The sequence below is a fragment of the Heteronotia binoei genome, chromosome 15 (assembly GCF_032191835.1).
Source record: "Heteronotia binoei isolate CCM8104 ecotype False Entrance Well chromosome 15, APGP_CSIRO_Hbin_v1, whole genome shotgun sequence".
Taxonomy (NCBI): domain Eukaryota; kingdom Metazoa; phylum Chordata; class Lepidosauria; order Squamata; family Gekkonidae; genus Heteronotia; species Heteronotia binoei.
In genome coordinates, this window is record NC_083237.1 from 55,658,927 (window position 1) to 55,682,204 (window position 23,278).

A 23,278-nucleotide genomic window follows, 5' to 3' on the forward strand; every position below is an offset into this window, starting at 1 on the left:
CTACCTAGAAACTACGGTAACGCTAGGAAAAGTTCGTGGCAGCAGGAAAAGAAGAAGTGCCAACATGAGGTGGATGGACTCAGGGAAGGGGCTGAACAAGGCTGTGATGACAGGACGTTTGGAGGGCATTTGTTCCCAGCGTCTCCGTAAGTCGGAAGTGATTTGACGGCACTTAACAGGCACGCAATGCGTCAGGGGCACGGCTTCCTCTTTTTTGTTTCTTGTTGAAAAAGCAAGTGGTTCCAGCACAGAGGCCCACCAAAATACATTGGGGTACAAAAGAGTCAGAAATGGAAAATACAGGTGGGCAGATGATTTGGTAACCATTATCTGCCTCATCACGTGGCAGAACTTCTCCGATCCCATGCTCTCAGCTCCTATCTTCCGCAGCAATGCTTTGGGCTACGAAAGGTCTACCTGACGTGTGACTTGCTGGTTAAATCTGTCACCCCCTAGCTATATTTTGCAGCTTCTCAGGTGCTTAAAAGCCCCACCGACCTTATGGGAAAAGAAGATGGAATTGCAATGGCAATGGCAAATGGAATGTTCCTTGCCCTGACCTGGATATTCCAGGAAAGCCTGATCTCATCAGATCTTGGAAGCTAAGAAGGGCCAACCCTGGCAAGTACTGGAATGGGAGACCTCCTTGGAATACCAGAAGTTGGGAGGGCAGGGTCATCCTTTATTCAGCCACCTCTCTGAATATCCTCCAGGCCCCCAGTAGGGGTCAGTCGCCAGAGGTTACCTTGGCATCCAGGTGCACACACGCATGCATGTAAATACAAAAAGACCCCCTCTCTTCCCCCAAACAGAAAATGTTTCTTCGGCTTCTGGTGGGCTGTAAGTTGTTCAAGTTCAGCCATGAGGTTCCAAACCGCAGCCATGCAGCCTCTCTCCTGACAGATGATCTGCCAGCCTTTCGACCTTCTAAACTGGAGACCTCAAGGATCCAAGCCGGCATCTTCGGCACGGCTCCTACTGTTCACAGACCATGCTGTAGGACCCAGAGCCTGATGCAGCCCCCCAGCGGCACTCACCGGGCACCAGGAGGACCTCCGAGAGCCTGTCCATCTTGCCCCTCCATCGTTCCCGCAACCGGGCTGTCTGACCCATAGTAGCTGGTGCGGGGGGTGCTCAAGCGGCTGCAACCCAGCGAAGAAGCTTTCGGAGAACTCCACGGAAAACTCAGGGGCGACTCTGCCCGGGATCTGGCTTTCACCGCCTGGTTCACGGCCTTCACGGTCTCAAAGACCCTCCGGTAGCTCCTGAGAATAAGAAACGCAGACGGGGAGACAGAAGTCACTGGCGGCAAAGGAGGCAGGGCTGGACAATTCCCGACCTCCCCCCGCCCCCGTCAGAAGGTACAGAGAGCAGAGAAACTCCATCCACATAGAGAGGCAACCAAATTGCCTTCAAACCAACCCCACCATCACCACTTCTCCCAACCTACGAGGAAGCCAAAATCTGTAAACTCTGCCCTCAGCCATGAAACCCCACCCCTCTTCGGACCAGGGTTGCTAGCCCCCAGGTGGGAGCGGGAGATCCCCCTATTTCGGGAGATCCTGCTGCCACCAGCTAGCAAGGGGAAGCCCCGCCCCCAGCAGCCAGGACCCAGTATGACATCCCCCAATGATGACATCACACACAAGTGACATCATCATGCTGGGGACGTCACACGGCAACGCTCTTGTATTTCAGGCAAAACTCTATGATATCCAAAATACCAGAGCATTCCTGTGCAATGTCTTTGGGGTAACGATGTCATGCTAGGATTTGTACGCAGCAACATCACCCTGCCTCCCACTTCCAGGGAGTTGCCTCCCACCCCCCGCTGGCGAGAGCCAAGGACATGGCAACCCTACTTGGGAAACCCCTTCCCACTCTAAGAACATAAGAGAAGCCATGTTGGATCAGGCCAACGGCCCATCCAGTCCAACACTCTGTGTCACAGAAGAACATAAGAGAAGCCATGTTGGATCAGGCCAACGGCCCATCCAGTACAACACTCTGTATCACACAGTGGCCAATAATTTATACACACACACACACACAAATATATATATACACACACACTGTGGCTAATAGCCACTGATGGACCTCTACTCCATATTTTATCTAACCCCCTCTTGAAGCTGGCTATGCCTGTAGCCGCCACCACCTCCTGTGGCAGTGAATTCCACATGTTAATCACCCTTTGGGTGAAGAAGTACCTCCTTTTATCTGTTCTAACCCGACTGCTCAGCAATTTCATCGAATGCCCACGAGTTCTTGTATTGTGAGAAAGGGAGAAAAGTACTTCTTTCTCTACCTTCTCCATCCCATGCATAATCTTGTAAACCTCTCTCATGTCACCCCGCAGTCGACGTTTCTCCAAGCTAAAGAGCCCCAAGCGTTTTAACCTTTCTTCATAGAGAAAGTGTTCCATACCTGTAATCATTCTAGTTGCCCTTCTCTGCACTTTTTCCAATGCTATAATATCCTTTTTGAGGTGCGGTGACCAGAATTGCACACAGTATTCCAAATGAGACCGCACCATCGATTTATACACTCTAGCTTCGTCTGCATCTGAATTCCACCTCTGTGTGCCGAGCCCCCCCCCCCACCGCCCGCTTCCTAGTTTGCCACCCAATCTCAGAGTTCTTGGGACCTCTATCAAAGCATCCTTTGGGGGGGAGCTTCCTGGGCTCTATGAGGGCCTATGATGGATCAAAGCAACTGCCAGCTCTGGTCTGGGAAATTCCTGGAGATTGGGGGGGGGGGGGGGGTGGAGCCTGGGGAGGGTGGGTTTTGGGGGAGGGACCTCAGCAGGGTGTAATGCCAGAGAGTCCACCTTCCAAAGCAGCCATTTTCTCCAGAACTGATCTGGGTCGTCTGAAGATGAGTTGTAATAGCAGGAGGCTGGCAACCCTACATCTAAATCCAGTATGCTTCTCCACCTGGTGGACCAACAGATGCCCCCGGAAGGCCTACAAGAAAGCCTCAACAGTAGCCTCAATCTGCTCTAGCCCTGCCCCCAAAAACACTGGTACTCAGAGGATCACTGCCTCTGAACATGGAGGTTCCACTGATGCGGCTTCTTCTGGCCCCGCCCCCCAAAGCCAACCCCCCATGACTTGCTCATGACTCACTTGTACTCCGAAGAACCGGAACTCTCGGTCCCCTTTCTCATGGTACCCTTGATCTCTGCAGCCAGGGAATCCTTTAATGGAAGGAAAATGTGGAACCAGGGTTAGCGCTGGACTCGGCCTTGGGAGACCCAGCAAGATCAAATAGGCAACCTTTGGTTGGTTGCTTTCTCTTGGCTTCGGCCAACCTCGCAGGGTTTGGGGGAGGATACAATGGAGGAGAGAACTAAATAAGCCACTCAGATCTCCTTGGAAGACAGGCAGGATTCAAGTGAAAGAAGCAGGCCGTGAAAGGGGTGGGGGGTCCTCACAGCAAAAGACCAGGGGCCCCAAAGCTTCTCAGGAACATTTATTTGCCCTTACCAGGGGCAGGAAGGTGGGGGAGCTATGGCGATTAATGGCGCTGTTGGGGAGACTCCGGCTCCGGAGAGTCTTGATTTCCTCCTGGGCTTCATGCAACATGGCCCCACACTCCGCATATTTCTCCTGCAGGTCCTGGAGCTGAAGCAACATCACGTGACGGGAAAGAAAGGTTAGAAACATCCCCTTGTAAGCTGCCAAGCTGAACAATCAGAAGATATTAACCGAACCTATGGAATTCTCGTGGGAGTCAAACTGCCATCTGTAACTTTTGATAAACTCAAAACTAGTTTGAGCCCATTCATCTCTTTCAGGTGTGATCACTTTTCCCCTTCCCCCGCATACCTACACCTCACGCTTAAACAGTCATGCCCTAAGAACCTTAGGAGAGGGATGTGAGGGCAAACAATCTATGTTATTAGCTCCTCTGAATTCCCAGCTTTCATTTTTTAAAAAACTAAATCTCTAGCCCTTTTTGTTGAGGAGATAGAAGGGGAAAGATGGACCTCTGCATCCAGAAGATTTGAAAGCTGGGAGTTCAGAGGACCTAACAGATACATACAAGTAATGCCACAAGGCTACGGTAATGCAGCTGTTGCCATTTTTTTTTAAAGTAAAAGGGCCCCAGTGATTGGGGGAGGGGGACTAAGAACCTTAGGAGAGGGATGTGAGGGCAAACAATCTATGTTATTAGCTCCTCTGAATTCCCAGCTTTCATTTTTTTAAAAACTAAATCTCTAGCCCTTTTTGTTGAGGAGATAGAAGGGGAAAGATGGACCTCTGCATCCAGAAGATTTGAAAGCTGCGAGTTCAGAGGACCTAACAAATACATACCTGTAATGCCACAAGGCTACAGTAATGCAGCTGTTGCCATTTTTTTTTAAGTAAAAAGGCCCCAGTGATTGGGGGAGGGGGACCGCAGCTGTGCAGTAACACAGCAAGGAAAGCGGCACCACCTTTCGAAGTGCTGCACACTTTCCGCAGGAAGGCAAACACGATGCATCTGCAGGGCAGCAACAACAGTAGATCAAAAGTGATTGCAGGAAACATGGGAAGAGAAGAGATGGAAAACGATGCTGCGGGGAAGCTCAGATATAACCTGCTGCGGCTGGGGGCCCCAAGTGGAGCAAAAGGCCTGCGTGGAAGGCAGCTCTCGAGAGCCCCAATTTGGGAACCACAGTCCTGTGAGGTGGGACCATCTCCAACAGAGGATTCTCGCCACCCTCAAACAAACTACTCCTTCCCGAGATCCTTGGCAGGAAGCCACGACAGTTCAACTAGTACCCTACGGCTGTAGGTCATGTGCCGGTAAGCCAAAAGTTCTCGTCTGGTCTCCTGACAGTGACGGAGAGACACGGCAGCTCTCTTCTCCCTCCTGTGGCTTTTCAAGGGGACTGACCTCTGTCCGCAGCTGCTGTTGGGCCTCCTTGGACGCGGCGAGGTGTTGCTGCAGTTCCTCCACTTCCGAGCCATACTGGAGAAGAAAGAAAGGCCACCGTCACCCAGCGCAGCCCGTGCAAGGTTCGGGAGCACCTTTCGTGTACAGTCAACGATGCTCCAGTTCCCCCGGGATAGCATGCAATTTGTCAGTCTGCCGTTTATAACGACCGTCTCAATGGGTTTTCTGTTCAAGGCAGGCTCAAGAGAGATTGGCCTCCAAAAGGCCTCATTCGCAACCTCCCCTCCCAGTGTGCAACACAGATACCCTTCCCCACCAGGGAACCTATTCAAAAAGTCAATGAAGAGATCATCCACTGCTCAGAATTTCTCCTGCTTATTTCTCTGTGAATTCTTGGATGGAATCAAAGGTCAGACTCTCGCCATTAAGGATACATCTATCTCCAATACGGACATTTATTTCCTTGCTATGTTTCTCCTCCCAGTTGAACCCAAACAGATGACAGCCATATAACCTAAGCTCATTATTGTTTTATTCTGTTAAAAACATCTTCATTATTCCCTATATTCTATTTTCTTCCAAGAGAGCCAGTTTGGGGTAGTGGTTAAGTGTGTGGGCTCTTATCTGGGAGAACCGGGTTTGATTCCCCACTCCTCCACTTGCAACTGCTATTATGGCCTTGGGTCAGCCATAGCTCTCGTAAGAGTTGTCCTTGAAAGGGCAGCTGCTGTGAGAGCCCTCTCTGCCCCACTCACCTCACAGGGTGTCTGTTGTGGGGGAAGAAAATAAAGGAGATTGTAAACCACTCTGATTCAGAGAGAAGGGCGGGGTATAAATCTACGGTCTTCTTCTTCTACTGCCCGCCCTCTATGCATATGACTGTTATTTCTATTTCCATTTCTATGTATCTGAAGAAGTGGGCAGGCACACAAAACTCATACCTTGAATAAACCTTCATTGGTCTTCAAGGTGCCCTGGACGCAAACCTTGTTCAGCTGCTTCAGGCCAACACGGCTGCCCACCTGGATATCTAGCCACAACTTCTGTTCCAAGATTCACCACCCAGTGAAAAACGTGCTCTCCCCACCCCCCGTCTTTTTGCATGCCCTTGTTTTCCTCGTTGGAGGTCAAAAGATCATTCAGGAAGTTCCAAACACATTTGGAAACTTCATAGGAACATGTATAAATAAGTGTTTTTTGTCTCTCTTCTGCCAAGTGATTTCTGGACATGAGGCCGAACATCTAAAGAGTTCCCTTCCCACTTTACAGGGAAGGGACGGTGGCTCAGTGGTACAGCATCTGCTTGGTGATCATACGGTCCCAGGTTCAGTCCCTGCCATCTCTAATGAAAAAGGGTCCAGGGTGAAAAACCTCAGCTTGAGACCCTGGAGAGCCACTGCCAGTCTGAGTAGACAATACTGACTTTGATGGACCGAGGGTCTGATTCAGTATAAGGCAGCTTCATATGTACATGAGAGCTTACAGCCTTCCTAAGTTCAAATGGAGCCCAGAAGCACCTTAGAAACCAACAGGAATTTCAAGGTCTCAAATCTACTGGACTCCAGTCTTAACTGTTCTACTGCAGGGGTGGCCAACGGTAGCTCTCCAGATGTTTTTGCCTATGGTAGCTCTCCAGATGTTTTTTCCCTACGGTAGCTCTCCAGATGTTTTTTGTGGAGAGCCGGTTTGGTGTAGTGGTTAAGTGTGCGGACTCTTATCTGGGAGAACCGGGTTTGATTCCCCACTCCTCCACTTGCACCTCTTAGCATGGCCTTGGGTCAGCCATAGCTCTAGCAGAGGGTGTCCTTGAAAGGGCAGCTGCTGTGAGAGCCCTCTCCAGCCCCACCCACCTCACAGGGTGACTGTTGTGGGGGAGAAAGGTAAAGGAGATTGTGAGCCGCTTTGAGACCCTTCGGAGTGGAGGGCAGGATATAAATCCAATATCTTCTTCTTCTTCTACAACTCCCATCAGTCCCAGCCAGCACGGCCAATGGCTGGGGCTGATGGGAGTTGTAGACAAAAAATATCTGGAGAGCTACCATTGGCCACCACTGTTCTACTGCAAACCATCACGGCTACCCACAAGGGTTACTTCATAAGGGTTCCTCAGCTTCATTAAGCTGGGCGACTTCATAAGCCCCCCACCATCTGCCAGCTGATGGCCAAAGCCTCCCTCTTCCTCCTGGGAGTAGAACCGGCCTGCATTCTCAGGGGCAATGTTGTCAGGAAAACCAGCTCCCAGAAAGGTTTATAAGAAAATGCAAACTCGGAGGGGCACCCCCTACTTCCCCATCTCCCCCATAATGTAAATGGGTCTCTCCAGATAGGTATGAAAGAGGGGTTTTCTTGGGGGGGGAGCGGAGGGGGAGTTTGGTATTTCTGTATTGTGTGTGTGCACGTGTGCCCTTGGAAGTCATGGTGATCTCTAATGACTGACCCCTACTGGGGGCCTGGAGGATATTCAGAGAGAAGGCTGAATAAAGCCTGCCCTTGCCCTCCTAACTGCTGGTATTCGGTGGAGGTCTCCCATCCAAGTCCTTGCCAGGGTCGGCTCTGCTTAGCTTGTGAGATCTGATGAGACTGGGCTTGCCTGGGATATCCAGGTCAGGGCACAAGAGGGTATTTCTGTGGCCCAGGCTGGCACGTGGGAGCAGGTAACGTAGGTGGCCGCCTAGGGCACCACCTGCCTCTCCCACGCCCACTGCCTTCCAGACTTCGCCGAGGCCTCCTGAGGCCCAGGAGACCTTGGCGAAGTCGGGGGGGCATGGCAGCACGCATGCTCGGAGCCAGGCTCTGAGCGTATGCATTGCCTTCTGGACTTCGGCTAGGGAGACCTCGGTGAAGTCGGGGGGGGGGGGGGGCGTGACATGACATCATCGGGGTGTGCACTTCACACGCACAAATACACTCGGGGGGGGCAGAGGAGCAGGGTTTGGCCTGGGGTGCAGGAAACCCTAGTCCAGGGGTCCTCAAACTTTTAAAATAGGGGGCCAGTTCACTGTCCCTCAGACTGTTGGAGGGCCGGACTATAGTAAAAACAAAAACTGTCTGTTGTGGTGGCTGCCGTTACTGTACAAGGCCGCGGGCCATCAGTTCTCCGTCTTCTGCATCTCTCTCCCTTCCCCACACCACACACCCCGGCCTGGGAATTCACCTCACCTCGGTATCACCTCACACTCTGTCTCCGCCGCCTCAGCCCAGTGCCGGAAGTGTGCGTTGCTAACGCGAGTTTAGGTCGAACGTCACTTCTGGTCTGATTTTGCCATAACCCAGCGGGCCGCATAAACGTCCTCAGCGGGCCGCATCTGGCCCGCGGGCCGTAGTTTGAGGACCCCTGCCCTAGTCTGTGGCCCATCGGATGTGCTGTGAACATCCCCTCACTGCCCCCCAAAACTTGAGGCCACACACACAACCGAGGCTGAAGAAACCTGTGTTTTTTGAGGCAGGTAACCAACTGCAGTGTGGTGCCGAGCCGATTCAGCCCATCCCTTGTTGCTCACCGTGCGGCATTTGTGCTGCAGATCCACCACCTGGGCCAGCAGCTGGCTGATCTCCTCCTGCTGACGGGCCGTATCCTCCGCCTTGCGGGCCAGCTCTTCGGAGAGCAGCACAACCTCCCGGCTTGCTTCGGCTACGGGAAAGGAAGACATCAGACGGTTACCGTCTGGAGCAGACAGCTTTGAGGAACACACCAGCATCCGTCACGCCGTAGGAGCCTGCGGCTCAGCGGTAGAGCACTCACTGGTTTTGAACGCAGAAGGTCCCGGGTTCAATCTCTGCTGTCTCCAGCTGGATCAGGCAAGAGGTGACGTGAAAGACCTCTGCCAAACATCCAGTAGAGCGACTGCTAGTCAGAAGGGGGATGACTGAGCTTGACGGACTCGGTGAAGAGGCAGCTGCAGGGGGAAGCAAGCTCTGAAGGGGACTTGGCTCAGGCATAAAAAGCAAACGCTTTGCTTGCAGAAGGTCCCAAGTTCAAGTCTAAGCACCTTCCATTCAAGGATCACAGGTAAAGCACACTGAGATTCAGGTCTCTCTTCCGGAAGACCCCAGAGACCTCCTGTCGCGCTTCAACCAAGTTCAAGCTTCTATCTAATTTGATTAGCCAATCAGATTGCACAGAGACACAAGGCCCAAAACACGAGAGCTAATTGAGGGTAGAGGATTACCTGCCAGTGTGCCACAGGGGAGGGGGGGCACTGAGGCTCAGTAGTTAAGTATCTGATTTGCATGCAGAAGGACCCCAGTCTTCCAGCTACCAAGATCAGCTAGGAGGTGACCTGAAAGATCTCTGCCGGAGATCCTGGAGAGTTGCTGCTAGTCAGAGGGGGCAAGACTGACCATGATCGACTAAGTCTGACTCAGTATAAGGCAGCTTCCTATGAACATGCCTAAGCGGTGACTAGTAATAATTATTGTATGTGTGTAGTATAGCCGAGAGAGCCTAGGATTGCCCGGCAGCCAGAAGTTCTAGCTCTTTTAGCGTTATGCACCACCAGGTGGCGAGCTAGACTTGTTTTTAAGACAAGAAACTTTCAGAGGTGGTGTGCCATCGCCTGCCTCTGCATCGCTGCTGAGCAGTCGAGTCAGAACTGATAAAATGAAGTCCTTCTTCACCCAAAGGGTGCTTAACACATGGAATTCACTGCCGCAGGAGGTGGCGACGGCTACAAGCATAGCCAGCTTCAGGAGGGGACTGGATAAACATATGGAGCGGAGGTCCATCAGTGACTATCAGCCACAGCATTGTTGGAACTCTCTGTCTGGGGCAGTGATGCTCTGTATCCTTGGTGTTTGAGGGGGGCAACAGTGGGAGGGCTTCTAGTGTCCTAGCCCCACTGGTGGACCTCCTGATGGCACCTGGTTTTTTTGGCCACTGTGTGACACAGAGTGTTGGCCTGGATGGGCCATTGGCCTGATCCAACAGGGCTTCTCTTATGTTCTTATGTGACACAGAGTGTTGGACTGGAGGGGCCACTGGCCTGAACCAACATGGCTTCTCTTATGTTCTTCTGTTTGGTGTAGTGGTTAAGCCAGTTTGGTGTAGTGGTTAAGTGTGCGGACTCTTATCTGGGAGAACCGGGTTTGATTCCCCACTCCTCCACTTGCACCTGCTAGCATGGCCTTGGGTCAGCCATAGCTCTGGCAGAGGTTGTCCTTGAAAGGGCAGCTGCTGTGAGAGTCCTCTCCAGCCCCACCCACCTCACAGGGTGTTTGTTGTGGGGGAGGAAGGTAAAGGAGATTGTGAGCCGCTCTGAGACTCTTCGGAGTGGAGGGCGGGATATAAATCCAATATCATCTTCTTCATCTTCTTCTGTGACACAGAGTGTTGGACTGGATGGGCCATTGGCCTGATCCAACAGGGCCTCTCTTATGTTCTTCTGTGACACAGGGTGTTGGACTGGATGGCCTTTGGCCTGATCCAACATGGCTTCTCTTATGTTCTTATGTGACACAGAGTGTTGGACTGGATGGGCCATTGGCCTGATCCAACAGGGCTTCTCTTATGTTCTTATCATGGCCCTGGTATGTCTTGCAGGTCTCCCATCCAAATCCCAGCCAAGGCTGACCCTGCTTAGCTTCCAAGATCAAGCTAGCCGTGAAAGACAAGACTCTTAAGGCCACAGGATGAAATGGAGACTCTTAACTCTGCATTGTAGTGACAGAATTTTGAGCCCCTTTCTTCTGCCCCCAAGTCTTATGAACAGGGATGAATTGCCAAGCCTGGTTAAGCAGAACACAAATATCGCTTTCGTTCGACAGTGCTGCGATCAAGCCTGATCTCTGGAAGGAGAGAGTGGAACAAAAGGCTGACTACATCACACCTTCCATCCTGCGATTAGCGACAAAGTGTTTTTATCACATACGGTGTCTGAGATTTGTTTTAGAAACTGGCGGTTGTGAGATTCCCAAATCCTCCCTCCCACCGTCACCTCTGCCGGAGATACTCACAAAACTGCTCCACGCAATCGATCATCAGCTTCTGCTCCTGTTCTTCGTACTGGCATGTTTCAGAGGAGATGTTAGTGACCTGGGACAGACAGGCACAACCCTTTAGAACGTTATTTGTGCATCTGATAAGTTTTTAAAAAGACAGGGGTGCTCTGGGTATAATAAAAAGCCAGGCTTCTGGGCCAAGTCCTGGTAGCTTCACCTCCAGAAAGCAGCTAGAGAGCCAAAAAACTGTATTTTGTTAAACAAATTAACCCCATGAGGCCTCTCCAACAAAGCTGATGTACGGTTTTACAACATGCTGACAATTATAGTGCGCCTGTACAGACCATGGCCAAAGAGAGATGTATAGCTGAAGGTGGGGCATGTTTGGCATCTATACTTTAAAAAAAAAAAAGAAGATCTTATCAGTGGGAAGGAAGGAAGGAGTGAGTACTGGTCAGAGTGTCACACTAGGACTGCACTCTGCACGGCAATGATTTTCCTTCCACTATAAATGCACAGGCATTTTCGCCAGAGAGTCCACGTGGCAGTTTTGCCCTGCATTTTCCTTGCCTAACCTTTGCCTGGTTCCCTGCAGCTGCCATTCGTCCCCCTGCCACCAGAGGGCTTTATTTAAACTGGTAATTGATGCACCACTGCCTGGTTCAGCTACAGCAGTGTGTCAATTACTAATATATATATTTTAAAAACTTCTCCGATGAAGGGCTAGGGCAGGGGTGTCAAACATGCAGTTCGGGGGTCAAATCAGGCCCCCGGAGGGTTCCTATCAGACCCCTGAGCAACTGGCTGTCATCGACTTCCTTCTCCCTCTCTCTTAGAATCATAGGGCGTTTTCGCACTTACCTTAAGCCGGAGCGACGTCCCTCTTCACCGCGCAGCGTCTGCACGGTTTTCGCACTAATTGCAACGCAGCACCTGGAAGAGCCGCAAAGTCCCGCGGCTTTTGCGTCGCAAATGTAAACTGGGTTTTGGCGTTTTACATTTGCGACGCAAAAGCCGCGGGACTTTGCGGCTCTTCCAGGTGCTGCGGAGCAATTAGTGCGAAAACCGTGCAGACGCTGCGCGGTGAAGAGGGACGTCGCTCCGGCTTAAGGTAAGTGCGAAAACGCTCATAGAGTTGGAAGGGACATCCAGGGTCATCTAGTCCAACCCCCTGGGGGCACAATCCAGGAAACCCACAAATACCTACCCCAAATTCACAGGATCTTCATCGCTGTCAGATGGCCATCTAGCCTCTGTTTAAAAACCTCCAAGGAAGGAGAGCCCACCACCTCCCTAGGAAGCCTGTTCCACTGAGGAATCTCTCTAACGGTCAGGAAGTTAGAGCGATCCCTCAGTGGAACAGGCTTCCTTGCTTCCTTCTGCATTACAGCTTGCGTTGCAAGGCTTGCCCAATTGTACAGGAGCTACAGAGCAAAACCTCTATTTTCCCCATTGGCTGAGGCTCCTCCCTTTGGGAGGAAGGGGGAGGAAAAGCCGGCTTTGCCAGGCTCTCTCAATTGCACAGCAGAGCTACTGAGCCAAGCCTCTTCCTTCTATTGGCTGAGGTTCCTCCCCTCCTGGTCCCCTGGGGAAGGAAGGAAAGAGCCAGAGCTTCCTTTGCCCAGTTCCCTGGATCCCATGGGAGAAAGATAAAGAAAGCATACTTAAAACCAATAATTGCTAATGTTTTAAGTTTTTTAAAATATATATTTTGCGTTTGTCTGTGTCCTTTATCAGTTTATATCTCTGCTACCATAGGTACACATATGGCCTGGCATAGCTTGGCCCAACCCAACATGGCCCGGCCCAACAAGGTCTCATTGATGTCAGATCCGGCCCTCCTAACAAATGAGTTCGACATCCCTGGGCTAGGGCAACCGTGTCAAGCGAGCGAGGCCTGCGCAAGGCTCACCTCTGTGCGCAGTTGCTGGTTCTCCTCCTCCAGCCCTTTCAACTTCTGCTGCAGAGCATCGTACTGGAAACACTGCTGCAGGCAGAGGGTGGATTCATTCCTTCGCAGCCTACGGAGGGAAGAGAAGTCAAGAGGGGAGCAGCAGCGGAAGATGCAATCTCATTTCACTCTGGGCACCTCAGAATTAGAGCTTCATTAGCAACAGGCAAAGGTTATCAGTCTTAAATTTCACCAGCAAGTCACAATCTCCGACCTTTGCTAACGCTCAGAGGAACTCCCAGGGACAAACTATACACTGCACTAAGCAGGACTTTTACTTTGTAGGAAAAGCCCAGCGGGAACTCATTTGCATATGAGTTGAGAGCCATTTGGTGTAGTGGTTAAGTGTGCGGACTCTTATCTGGGAGAACCGGGTTTGATTCCCCACTCCTCCACTTGCACCTGCTGGAATGGCCTTGGCTCAGCCATAGCTCTGGCAGAGGTTGTCCTTGAAAGGGCAGCTGCTGTGAGAGCCCTCTCCAGCCCCGCCCACCTCACAGGATGTCTGTTGTGGGTGGGGGGAGGTAAAGGAGATTGTGAGCCGCTCTGAGACTCTTCAGAGTGGAGGGCGGGTATATAAATCCAATATCTTCATCTACCTCACATGATGTCTGTTGTGGGGGAGGAAGGGAAAGGAGATTGTGAGCCGCTCTGAGACTCTTCAGAGTGGAGGGCGGGATATAAATCCAATATCTTCATCTACCTCACATGATGTCTGTTGTGGGGGAGGAAGGGAAAGGAGATTGTGAGCCGCTCTGAGACTCTTCGGAGTGGAGGGTGGGATATAAATCCAATATCTTCATCTACCTCACAGGGTGTCTGTTGTGGGGGAGGAAGGTAAAGGAGATTGTGAGCCGCTCTGAGACTCTTCGGAGTGGAGGGCGGGATATAAATCCAATATCATCTTCTTCTTCATATTAGGCCACACCCCTTGGCACCAAGCCAGCCGGAACTGCGTTCCTGTGTTCCGGCTTAAAAAAAAAAAGTCCTGGCAATAGACAGCTTCGATTGGATCAGCTGTCTGCTTGACTGCAGATTTTATTGTAATGTATGGACCATAGGTCTTATTGCATCTGGTACCTGCAAGGGCATGTGGCTGGCCCGCGTCCTGAAACTGCCACTGTATTCAGCACTGGCCCACCACCCTCCCTCCCTTCGTGGTGCTGCAAGGCAGTGCCGTGCTCCACCGCGCCGAGGCTGGGCCTTACCGGCTTCGATGCGGCTGGTGCGGCATCTAATCCTTTTAAGAGCCCGCAGAAAGAGGCTTCTTGCCCCTCCTTCCTGGAACCGGAAGCGAGGGGGGAGCGAAGTCTCTTCAAGCGGGCTCTTCAAAGGATTAGATACCGCACCAGCCGCATCGAAGACGGTAAGGCCCAGCCTCGGCGCACTCCTCTGATTGCACTGGGGGGGGGGGAAGGGGGTGGGCAAAGCGCAAGGGAAGGGGTGGGAGGGGGCGGGCAGCAGTGGGGGGGAAGCAGGTAAGCTAGGCATTTGCTATGAGCACCGGGAGGGGAGGAGCCAATTCGGTGCCCTCCCCTACCGGCACCCTAGGCAACCGCCTAGTTTGCCTAGTGGGCGAGCCGGCCCTGACTGTATTCAGTTGTGCGAAGATGGTTACATCCTGCTGCATAACATCTACAGCAGCTGCATAGCATCTGGGCTGAGATGGTTTTGACTCCACTTGCCTTAAAGCCTGGGTGACCAAAGGAGTGAACCTCCTGAACTCTGCCTTGCAGCTTTGGAACAGCCGGCCTGGTGGACCCAGGACCAACCCAGTATTAGTGGCTTGTGTACTGTTTTCTTGTTTGTTATTTAAATAGTAGTTGTCCATCTAGCCTTGGCTAGCGCCTTTTTCAGCCCTGGCCCCAACCTGGTGGAATGAGCTCCACACAGAGATCAGGGCCCTGTAGGATGTACTATAGCTCCACAGAGCCTGTAAAACCGAGTTCTTCCACCAGGGTTTTAGTTGAGGCGGCAGATTTCTGACATGGGCTGGCCCCTCCTCCTCAAATTCCCCTGGCAAGGTTGTCAGTTTTGCTATCTGGGGAACCCTCGGATCAGACCAGATCTGTCAGCGTCTGAAATAAACCCAGGGCAACACGCTTTTTATAATGCCATCTTAATATTGCCACTGTGTTTTAAACTCTTGTATATGAGAGTCTGAAACATGGTTGTAGAAATCCATATGTTGCAACCCACCCTGAGCCTGCTTCAAGCAGGGGAGGGACGGACAGACGGAATCTGGATTGATTGATTGATTGAATGAATGAATGAATGAATAAATAAATAAATAAATGGTATTGCTTAGACCAGGGGTGGCCAAACTGTGGCTGGGGAGCCACGTGTGGCTCTTTCACACATATTGTGTGGCTCTCAGAGCCCCTACCACCCTGTTGGCCAGCTTGGAGAAGGCATTCCTCTCTTTAAATTGCTTCTCCAAGCCAAGAGAGCTGGCTGCTTGGAAAATACATTTAAAGTTAAAGTTGCTTTCTTTTCATCTCTCTGTTCCTCCCCCTTTCCATCTATTTGCCTTCCTTCCTTCCTTCCTTCCTTGCAGCTCTCAAACATCTGACATTTTCTCTATGTGGCTCTTACGTTAATCAAGTTTGGCCACCCCTGGCTTAGAACATTTATTGGGTTGCAATTTTTTTGGGTAAGCTGTTTCGGGCAGTGAAGAAATGCCTTCCAAATACGTGTTCAGTCTTGCACGCATGGCTCCCAGGGGTACAAAAAGCAGCACGACCTTGCAAAGCAAGCAACCCATCTGCTGTATCCTGCTCCATTCGGAAGCTTAAGTCAGCAAGTCCCGCCGTGAGGCTTGCTCCAAAGTAGCTGCCCAACGCAACGCTGCAGGCATGCCCGAGCAGGGCTGCAACAGGAGTGCAGCTTGCACGAAGCCACTGGGAACTGCTCCTAAGGGAACGTGGTGCAGAATCAAGCTGCCAAGCTGTGAAGGACGAAAACTCACCCGCACCCAGGAACTGACTCAGCAGCATGCTGGTCCTGACTCATCTGAGAGTCACCGAGCAAACCGTGCTCCGTAATCTAACGGTTATCGTGGTGATGCAGTCCAGAGCGATGAGAGGAGGCCGGTAGTGGAAAGCATCACCAGGTCTCAGCCACCTTATGGAGACCCCGTTAGGATATTCAAGGCAAGAGCAGAACAGAGGTGGCTTGCCATTGCCTGCTCTGCGTAGTTACCTTGGACTTCCTTGGCAGTCTCCCATCCAAATAACATCAGGGCAGAGAAGGCTAGGCAGCACCCAAACTAAAGGAGCTCCACCCCCCCTCCCCCAAAAGGCCAGCTTGTTGCCAAAGTCCAAGAGCACCAACAAGGGTTTCCGGGTCCAGATGCCACTCCGGTGAGGGGTGGGGACTGGGAGGAACATTCAGGAGCGGGGTGGAGCACCGTCACATGCTGACTTCACGCAGAAGAGATGTCAGCGCTTTGGAGACTGTCTGGTTTGGGGCCAAAACTCTGTGGTACAATCAGTCTCCTATAAGAGAGTTCTGCCCAAAAAGCCATCGCCGTGCCACATCCTCAATGTGCTGACGTCACTTCCGGCGTGATGGCATCGCATCATGTTTTATTTCCGATGATGTCGCTGTTTGGGGGTGGGATTTCCTCCCACTGGCCAGCTGAAGCCCAAAACGCTGGGGATCTCCCACCCCCAGCAGGGGAACGGCAACCCTAACACCGACACTCCCAGCTGGCAGAACAGGGAAAAGGTGGCCACTGTGGCTTGGCTGCTGCCCGGGCCCCAAGGCACTGGTTCCATGGCCTTTGCTGTAATGGGCCCTGCTGGAGGAGGAGGAGGGGAAGAGAGGAGATTGGATTTATACCCCACCCCCTTCACTACCTGAAGGAATCTCAGAGCAGCTTACAATCTCCATTTCCTTCCCCTCCCCACAACAGATGCCTTCCTGTGTGAGGTAGGTGGGGCTGAAAGAGCTCTACCAAACTGAGAGAGCCAGTTTGGTGTAGTGGTTAAGTGTGCGGACTCTTATCTGGGAGAACCGGGTTTGATTCCCACTCCTCCACTTGCACCTGCTAGCATGGCCTTAGGTCAGCCATAGCTCTGGCAGAGGTTGTCCTTGAAAGGGCAGCTGCTGTGAGAGCCCTCTCCAGCCCCACCCACCTCACAGGGTGACTGTTGTGGGGAGGAAGGTAAAGGAGATTGTGAGCCGCTCTGAGACTCTTCGGAGTGGAGGGCGGGATATAAATCCAATATCATCATCATCTTCTTCTTCTTCTACCAGAAACTGCTCTTGAGAGAAACAGCTCTGCAAGAATTTGTGACTGACTCAAGGTCACATCAGCAGGCTTTTGGAATGCGAAGTGAGGGGGGGAGTGAAGCTTCCTCCATCCGTCTTTTAACAAAACACGCAGGCGCAGGCTGGGAGAAGCCAGTAGGGCTCTGTTTTAGTCACAGTGAGCTTCGTGGGGGGGGGGGTGCGGGGCTGGAGGGCTGGGTGGTGGTGGCCTCGGCAACCCACTAGGCAAGCTAGGCAGTTGTCTTGGGCAATGAAGTGGAGGGAGCTCATTAGGCGCCCCTCGCCTCACAGCGCCCTAGGCAAACCGCCTAGTTTGCCTAGTGGGCGAGCGGCCCTGCACATGGAGAGCCTCAACACCTTGCCCAAGGGCCCATAAAAACTTGGAGCTGGCCCTGTAGCATCAATTTGCTGCCTACTCGGATTTTTGTTTCACCAAAACCCACATTCAGACACCACCACAAGCCTCTTCCCCCTGTGGGGGGCATGAACGCAGCTTGTTGTCATGCTGGCACTGTGGTTCACAGCTGCACCTTGCAGCAGCCACCCCAGTCAAGAAGTCCTCTGGTTCTCCCGTCACAAGGGTGAGAACGCAACGCTACGCAGTGATCAAGAGCAACATGACAGCTCCTCATTTCCAACTGCAAAGTCTCCAAAGAAGAAACTGGGCAGGCGCGTTCTACCAGTTCTAGGTGTCGAGGGGGAAGTTCTCCGCAAGGTGGCCAAGTCTATCCATATCACATTGCCGACTCGTGGGGAAAGCTCCCTCCTGCCTCCCCTAGATACTCACGGGGTAGAGGTGGCCGTGGTTGGCTCGCTCTCTTCCGTGCTGTTGGTGTAAAGGTGCAGAAGGTCATCCCGCATGGATATTTCATGGCGCAGCTGTGCTATCTTGGGGGAGGAGGGGCAAAAGAAGAGACAAAAAGTTTGGAGAGCAAGATGTGGGGCTGGATGTGGGAAAAGCGGGTCAGGATGGGGTGGGGGGAAAGGGTCTAGAACTGAATGGGGTGGACAGCAGAAATTCTACTCGATACCTTTATTAAAGCACACACTTCAACTACCGGACATCTTTGAAAAAGAAGAAGATTAAAAAACCATGCAGCTGTCTTCTGAATCAAACCAGCCAAATAAAACAGGAGTCCGGAGGCTTTTTAAAAGACTAACAAAATGTTGTTCCAGCTTAAGCCTTCATGAGTCACAGCTCCCATCAGCACTGAAATAACATCTGGAATTTTGTTTTTGTTTTTAAATGCCACTGAATATCTATTTTGTTTCACAGCAACAGACTAACACTGCATCCCCTTCTGAAATTATTAAAGGTAAAGGTAGTCCCCCTGTGCAAGCACCAGTTGTTTCCGACTCTGGGGTGACGTTGCTTTCACATTTTCACGACAGACTTTTTTACAGGATCGTTTGCCATTGCCTTCCCCAGTCATCTACACTTTCCCCCAGGCAAGCTGGTACTCATTTTACCGACCTCGGAAGGATGGAAGGCTGAGTCAACCTTGAGCCAGCTACCTGAACCCAGCTTCCACCAGGATTGAACTCAGGTTGTGAGCAAAGCTTAGGACTGCAGTACTGAGGTCAGCTGGGAAAAATAAACTGACTACCTCTGGGCCGAAAGAAGCTAAACTTCAGAACACCCGTGCACGGGCCTTTTCAATCGCGGCCCCTTCCGTATGGAACCAGCTCCCGGAGGAGGTGCGGGCCCTGCGGAGCCTTGATCAGTTCCGCAGGGCCTGCAAGACCACCCTCTTTAAGCTAGCATACACGGACTGCTGAATTATGGTTGTTATAAAGGGAGCCGCCAATATGGTCCTGTTTAAGGACCTATGCTACTACGTAAACTATGTAAACTGACAGAAATTAGTGTCGGAAATATCACCACCACTGTCAGATTAAGTTAAAATTTTAATTATATATTGACTGGTTTTTAATAATGTTAATTTTAAAGTTCTATATTTATTGTTCTGTATGTTTATAAATGTTGTTAGCCGCCCTGAGCCTGCCTAGGCAGGGAGGGCGGGATATAAATAAAATTTTATTATTATTATTATTACCACTCTGCACCACGGGCCTAAAATAACCAGTCAGCTAACAGCTCATCTGGTCTTCTCTTCCTTTTCCTGAGCACTCCACTGGAGTTTTGAGCACTTCTGATCGGCCCTAAAAAGATCAATGGGCAAAGGAAACATTCTGTATCTTGACAAGGTGCCCACACTGAACAACAAGAAAATTCAATGCCACTCGCTACACGAGTGAACATCTTAGTGTGAGCAAGGTCCATTCTTTGTATGGTCAGTTTTTCTGTATTCAATTGTTAATTTAAGGGAGTGCTCAGTTTGATTTATACCACTGAGGTAGGTCTCATGCCAAAATGCTTATGGTATTGGTTCCCGCATATCTGGACAACATGTGCTTTTAAACCTGTATTTTTGTAAACTAGTATTTGTCTTGAGACTGGAATTAGGTACTTATACATTGAAACACATGGACACAAACATCACTATCCGATGTATTTCTCTTTTAGCTGTATTGACATACTCAAGTAGGGATACCAGCTTTTTATCTCATTACGTATACTAAACCTATCTTCCACTACATTTTAATGCATTTTTCCTTCAATGGCAAACTATATGTATGTTACATGTTAAAAGGTAAATTAGTTGGATAGGAAAAAATTCTGAAAAAGAAATGCCCTCTTTTTGGCCCAGGCTTATACAATAGAGTGATTAACAGACATTCTCACATTTTGACATATTACTGTTTTATTGCTTTCTCATAGTCATGCTACCCAGATCAAAGGTTTGCTCGATTTGTTAATTTTACTATTCTGTCATTGGATCTTAAATTTGTACCATTTTGCATTCTAAACCACTGCCAACCAGCTAAATGTAACTCTGCTCATTGTACCTGTTTCCTCGTCTGATGAAGTGTGCTTGGAGCACACGAAAGCTTATGTTCTGAATAAAACTTTGTTGGTCTTAAAGGTGCACTCGACTCCTACTTTGTTCCACTGAACCACATAACTGTTCTTTTAATTCATATTGTAGCATTTCTATTTGCATTATTAAATCAAGTACCAGTGTTCTGTACATTTGTACTATGTTCACAGAGTTATATTTTAATCTTTTTCTTGTTCCAACCTCTTTAGTGACCCTTCTCTCAGAAGCCCCCGATTATAAGGTCTGTACCACTCCAGGACTACCTTCAGTGTCCAAAAATCTTTCCAATTTCTAAAATCTGTTTCTGCTCATCCTCTTCCTAATGTGGATCCCTCACTTCCTTGAGAACATTTTCCATGAGCTCTAGATCATGTTTGCCACCAAGATGCACCCCCCCCCTCACCTCTTCCTTGGCTAATTCAAGTTGCTCTTCCAAGAGTTCATTGCGTTCCGACAGGCTCCGATTCTGCTTCAACAATGACTGCCCAATGCGGGCTGCTAACTCCAGATCATGCTCCTTCTGTGGGCACAGAGAGAAACAGAGGGGCGGCCCTGAGATTAGTTTGCGCCCCCTTCTCCATAACTCTTCTCCTGACTTCATTCCCCCATCACCTGCACAACTGAACACACTCTTACACGCACACACTCACACTGCCTTACACTGAATCACACCATCGGTCCATCAAAGTTTTCTGAGACCCAGGTTGGTTAAGTGCGCAGACTCTTATCTGGGAGAACCGGGTTTGATTCCCCACTCCTCCACTTGCAGCTGCTGGAATGGCCTTGGGTCAGCCATAGCTCTGGCAGAGTTGTCCTTGAAAGGGCACTTTCTGAGAGAACCCACTCAGCCTCACCCACCTCATAGGGTGTCTCTTGGGGGGGGGGGGAGATAGAGGAGATTGTGACAGCTCTGAGACTCTGAGATTCAGAATATAGGGCAGGATATAAATCCAGTATCATCAGCATCAAAGTCAGTAGCATCTATTCAGACTGGCAGAGGCTCTCCACAGGCAAAGGTCTTTCCCATCAATTGCTACCTGCTCCTTGAATTTGAGATGCCCAAAGCCTTTTTTGTAGCAGGAACTCCTTTGCTCATGTAGCTAATCATTCAAGAGGTTACAGCAGGCCCTGTATAGCTCTCGAAAGATTGGCTACATTGGGGGATGTAGCCTAATAAGCAAAGGAGTTCCTGCTACAAAAAAAAAAGCCCTGGAGATGTCAGGGATTGGACCTGGGACCTTCTGCATGCCAAGCAGATGCTCCACCTCTGAGCCATGGCCTGCATTCTCATTTACCCCCTTGCTGCCCTTTTCCAATCCAAACCGAGATCCCTCGCCATGGATTTCTCCTGCTCAATGAATAGCCAATAGCCTCAAGAATCTCTTGTTCAGCTGACTGAGAATCCAGGAATTGTTATCGCTTCTGTGCTTTGGAGAGCCCCCCGACATACAGTTTGATCTCAATATACTGCAAACGGTAGCACTGAATGCATTTTATTTAACAATTTCCTGTAAACCGTTTAGATGCTGCATACCTCTTCCAGCAGGTGGTGACTGCATCTATATCCTGGTAGGTCTTGGTGATCCTGCCAACCCGCTCAGAGCAAAGCACTGTGGGAAAACAGAGAGAGTTGGTACCATTAATAAACTTCACTAAAGGAAGTAAAGAATTGGGGCTTTTTTTTAGCAGGAATGCACAGGAATGCAGCTCTGGCTGACTTGGTGGCAGGGGTATGCAAATAAACTTTTCCTACAAAAAAAAAAAAACGGTAAAGAATGATACAGAGCTGGGAACCCTGTATTTTTTTAAAAGCTTCCTTTTTCTGAAAACGAAAGGGAACCAAAATCCTGGAACAAACAGAAAACGAAAGAAACAAAAAAGACTTCTGAGAGCTATATACACTATGCAAATTATGCAGTTGCAGACATTGCTTAATTTATACTACTTCAATTAATGCATGTGGTGCGTGTGAAGAAAACTCTACAGAGTGCACAGAAGCACACAGAAGCTTCAGAGATCTCAACAGGCACAGATCATACAGCTTAAAGCATATGCTTGTAGTCATTATGGGCTACAACGGAGGTTCTCCAGACTCTTTGGGCCTGTGGGCATTTCTGGAATTTCCCCCCAGCGTGGTGGGCGCAACCACACAACGGCTGCCGCAGAAAGTGGAGCGAGTCACAAAATGGCTGCCACAGTCCCAAAGGAAGCCCAAGTGCTGGAGAGAAAAGGGGAAGTTCAAAAAAAAAAAAATCCATTGGGGAAGAGGAAAGAGAATACAACCAGTGCTGTGACAGCTGCCACGGAAACATTATTTTAATCTGCGCAGCCAATTGGATCTCCAGTGGCCAATCAGAAGTCTTGCTCAGCAAGTGCCTGACCTGACCCCGCCCCTCCACTTTTTAAATCATTTGGTGGGCACCAGGAGAGGTGTGGGGGACATCATGCTGGGGACCCCTGGGCGACAAGCTTGCATCCTTTTCTAAACAATGCTGAGATTACCACAGTGCTGAAATTTGTAGCCGATACCAATTCTGAAGCTTTCTTGGGAATAAGAGAATACACCCAGATATGAGACAACTTAATATTCAATGATCCTCTTCAACCGACAGATTCTGAGATGGTGTGACAGTGGCTACATTTTATTCACCTGAGGATCTCTCTTGGACCTCTGCTTGCTTTTGAAGGCTCCGAGTTGGATAGCAGCTCTCCCCCCTTCTAGAAATGGGAACAGCCACTCTTCCAACTTGGAAGCCCCAGGAGCAGGTAGAGACCAAACTTGGGATCCTCTCCCCCCACTTTTAATGGTACATTACTATTGAGCCATCTCAACAAATTTCTGGAAGCCTCAGTCTACTAGCCAATGGTTCCAACAAGCCCTGAGGACTGACTGAAAAGTTCCCATGGGCAGGATGTGTCTTTTGGGCCGTGATCTCCCTTGCCTCTGTGCTAGGGTGAGAACTCCCCAAATGTTTCATGTGCATCGTGGGACTCAAAATCTTCTCAACATCCCCGGGCCCAAGGAAGTGTGTCTCAAGACAACTAGAGACAGGACCTTTTCTACAATGGCCCCTATGTGGTGGAACCAGCTACCGGAAGAGGTGAGGGCCCTGTGGGATCTTACTCAGTTCCGCAGGGCCTGTAAGACGACCCTCTTCCGGTTAGCCTACGCCTGACTGGATAAATGTAGCTTTCTAGATTTCTGTGATTACTGTATAGTTTTAATGCTAAAATTTTTTTAAGGTTTTTAAATGCTTGATTTTAAATGTAATTACTTTGTTCCAATTTT

At 50.3% G+C, this 23,278-nt stretch overlaps 1 protein-coding gene across 1 annotated transcript in view; it reads right to left on the reverse strand.

The window, feature by feature from the left end:
- LOC132583623 (trafficking kinesin-binding protein 1-like) overlaps nt 1-23,278 on the reverse strand; it is a 103,956-nt gene that overhangs the window by 10,944 nt on the left and 69,734 nt on the right. The window contains 11 exon segments of the mRNA XM_060255242.1: nt 1,038-1,265; nt 3,129-3,199; nt 3,489-3,626; nt 4,885-4,959; nt 8,385-8,515; nt 10,837-10,915; nt 12,734-12,842; nt 17,835-17,935; nt 20,393-20,509; nt 21,524-21,537; nt 21,540-21,599. Coding sequence (XP_060111225.1) covers nt 1,038-1,265; nt 3,129-3,199; nt 3,489-3,626; nt 4,885-4,959; nt 8,385-8,515; nt 10,837-10,915; nt 12,734-12,842; nt 17,835-17,935; nt 20,393-20,509; nt 21,524-21,537; nt 21,540-21,599 — 1,123 coding nt within the window.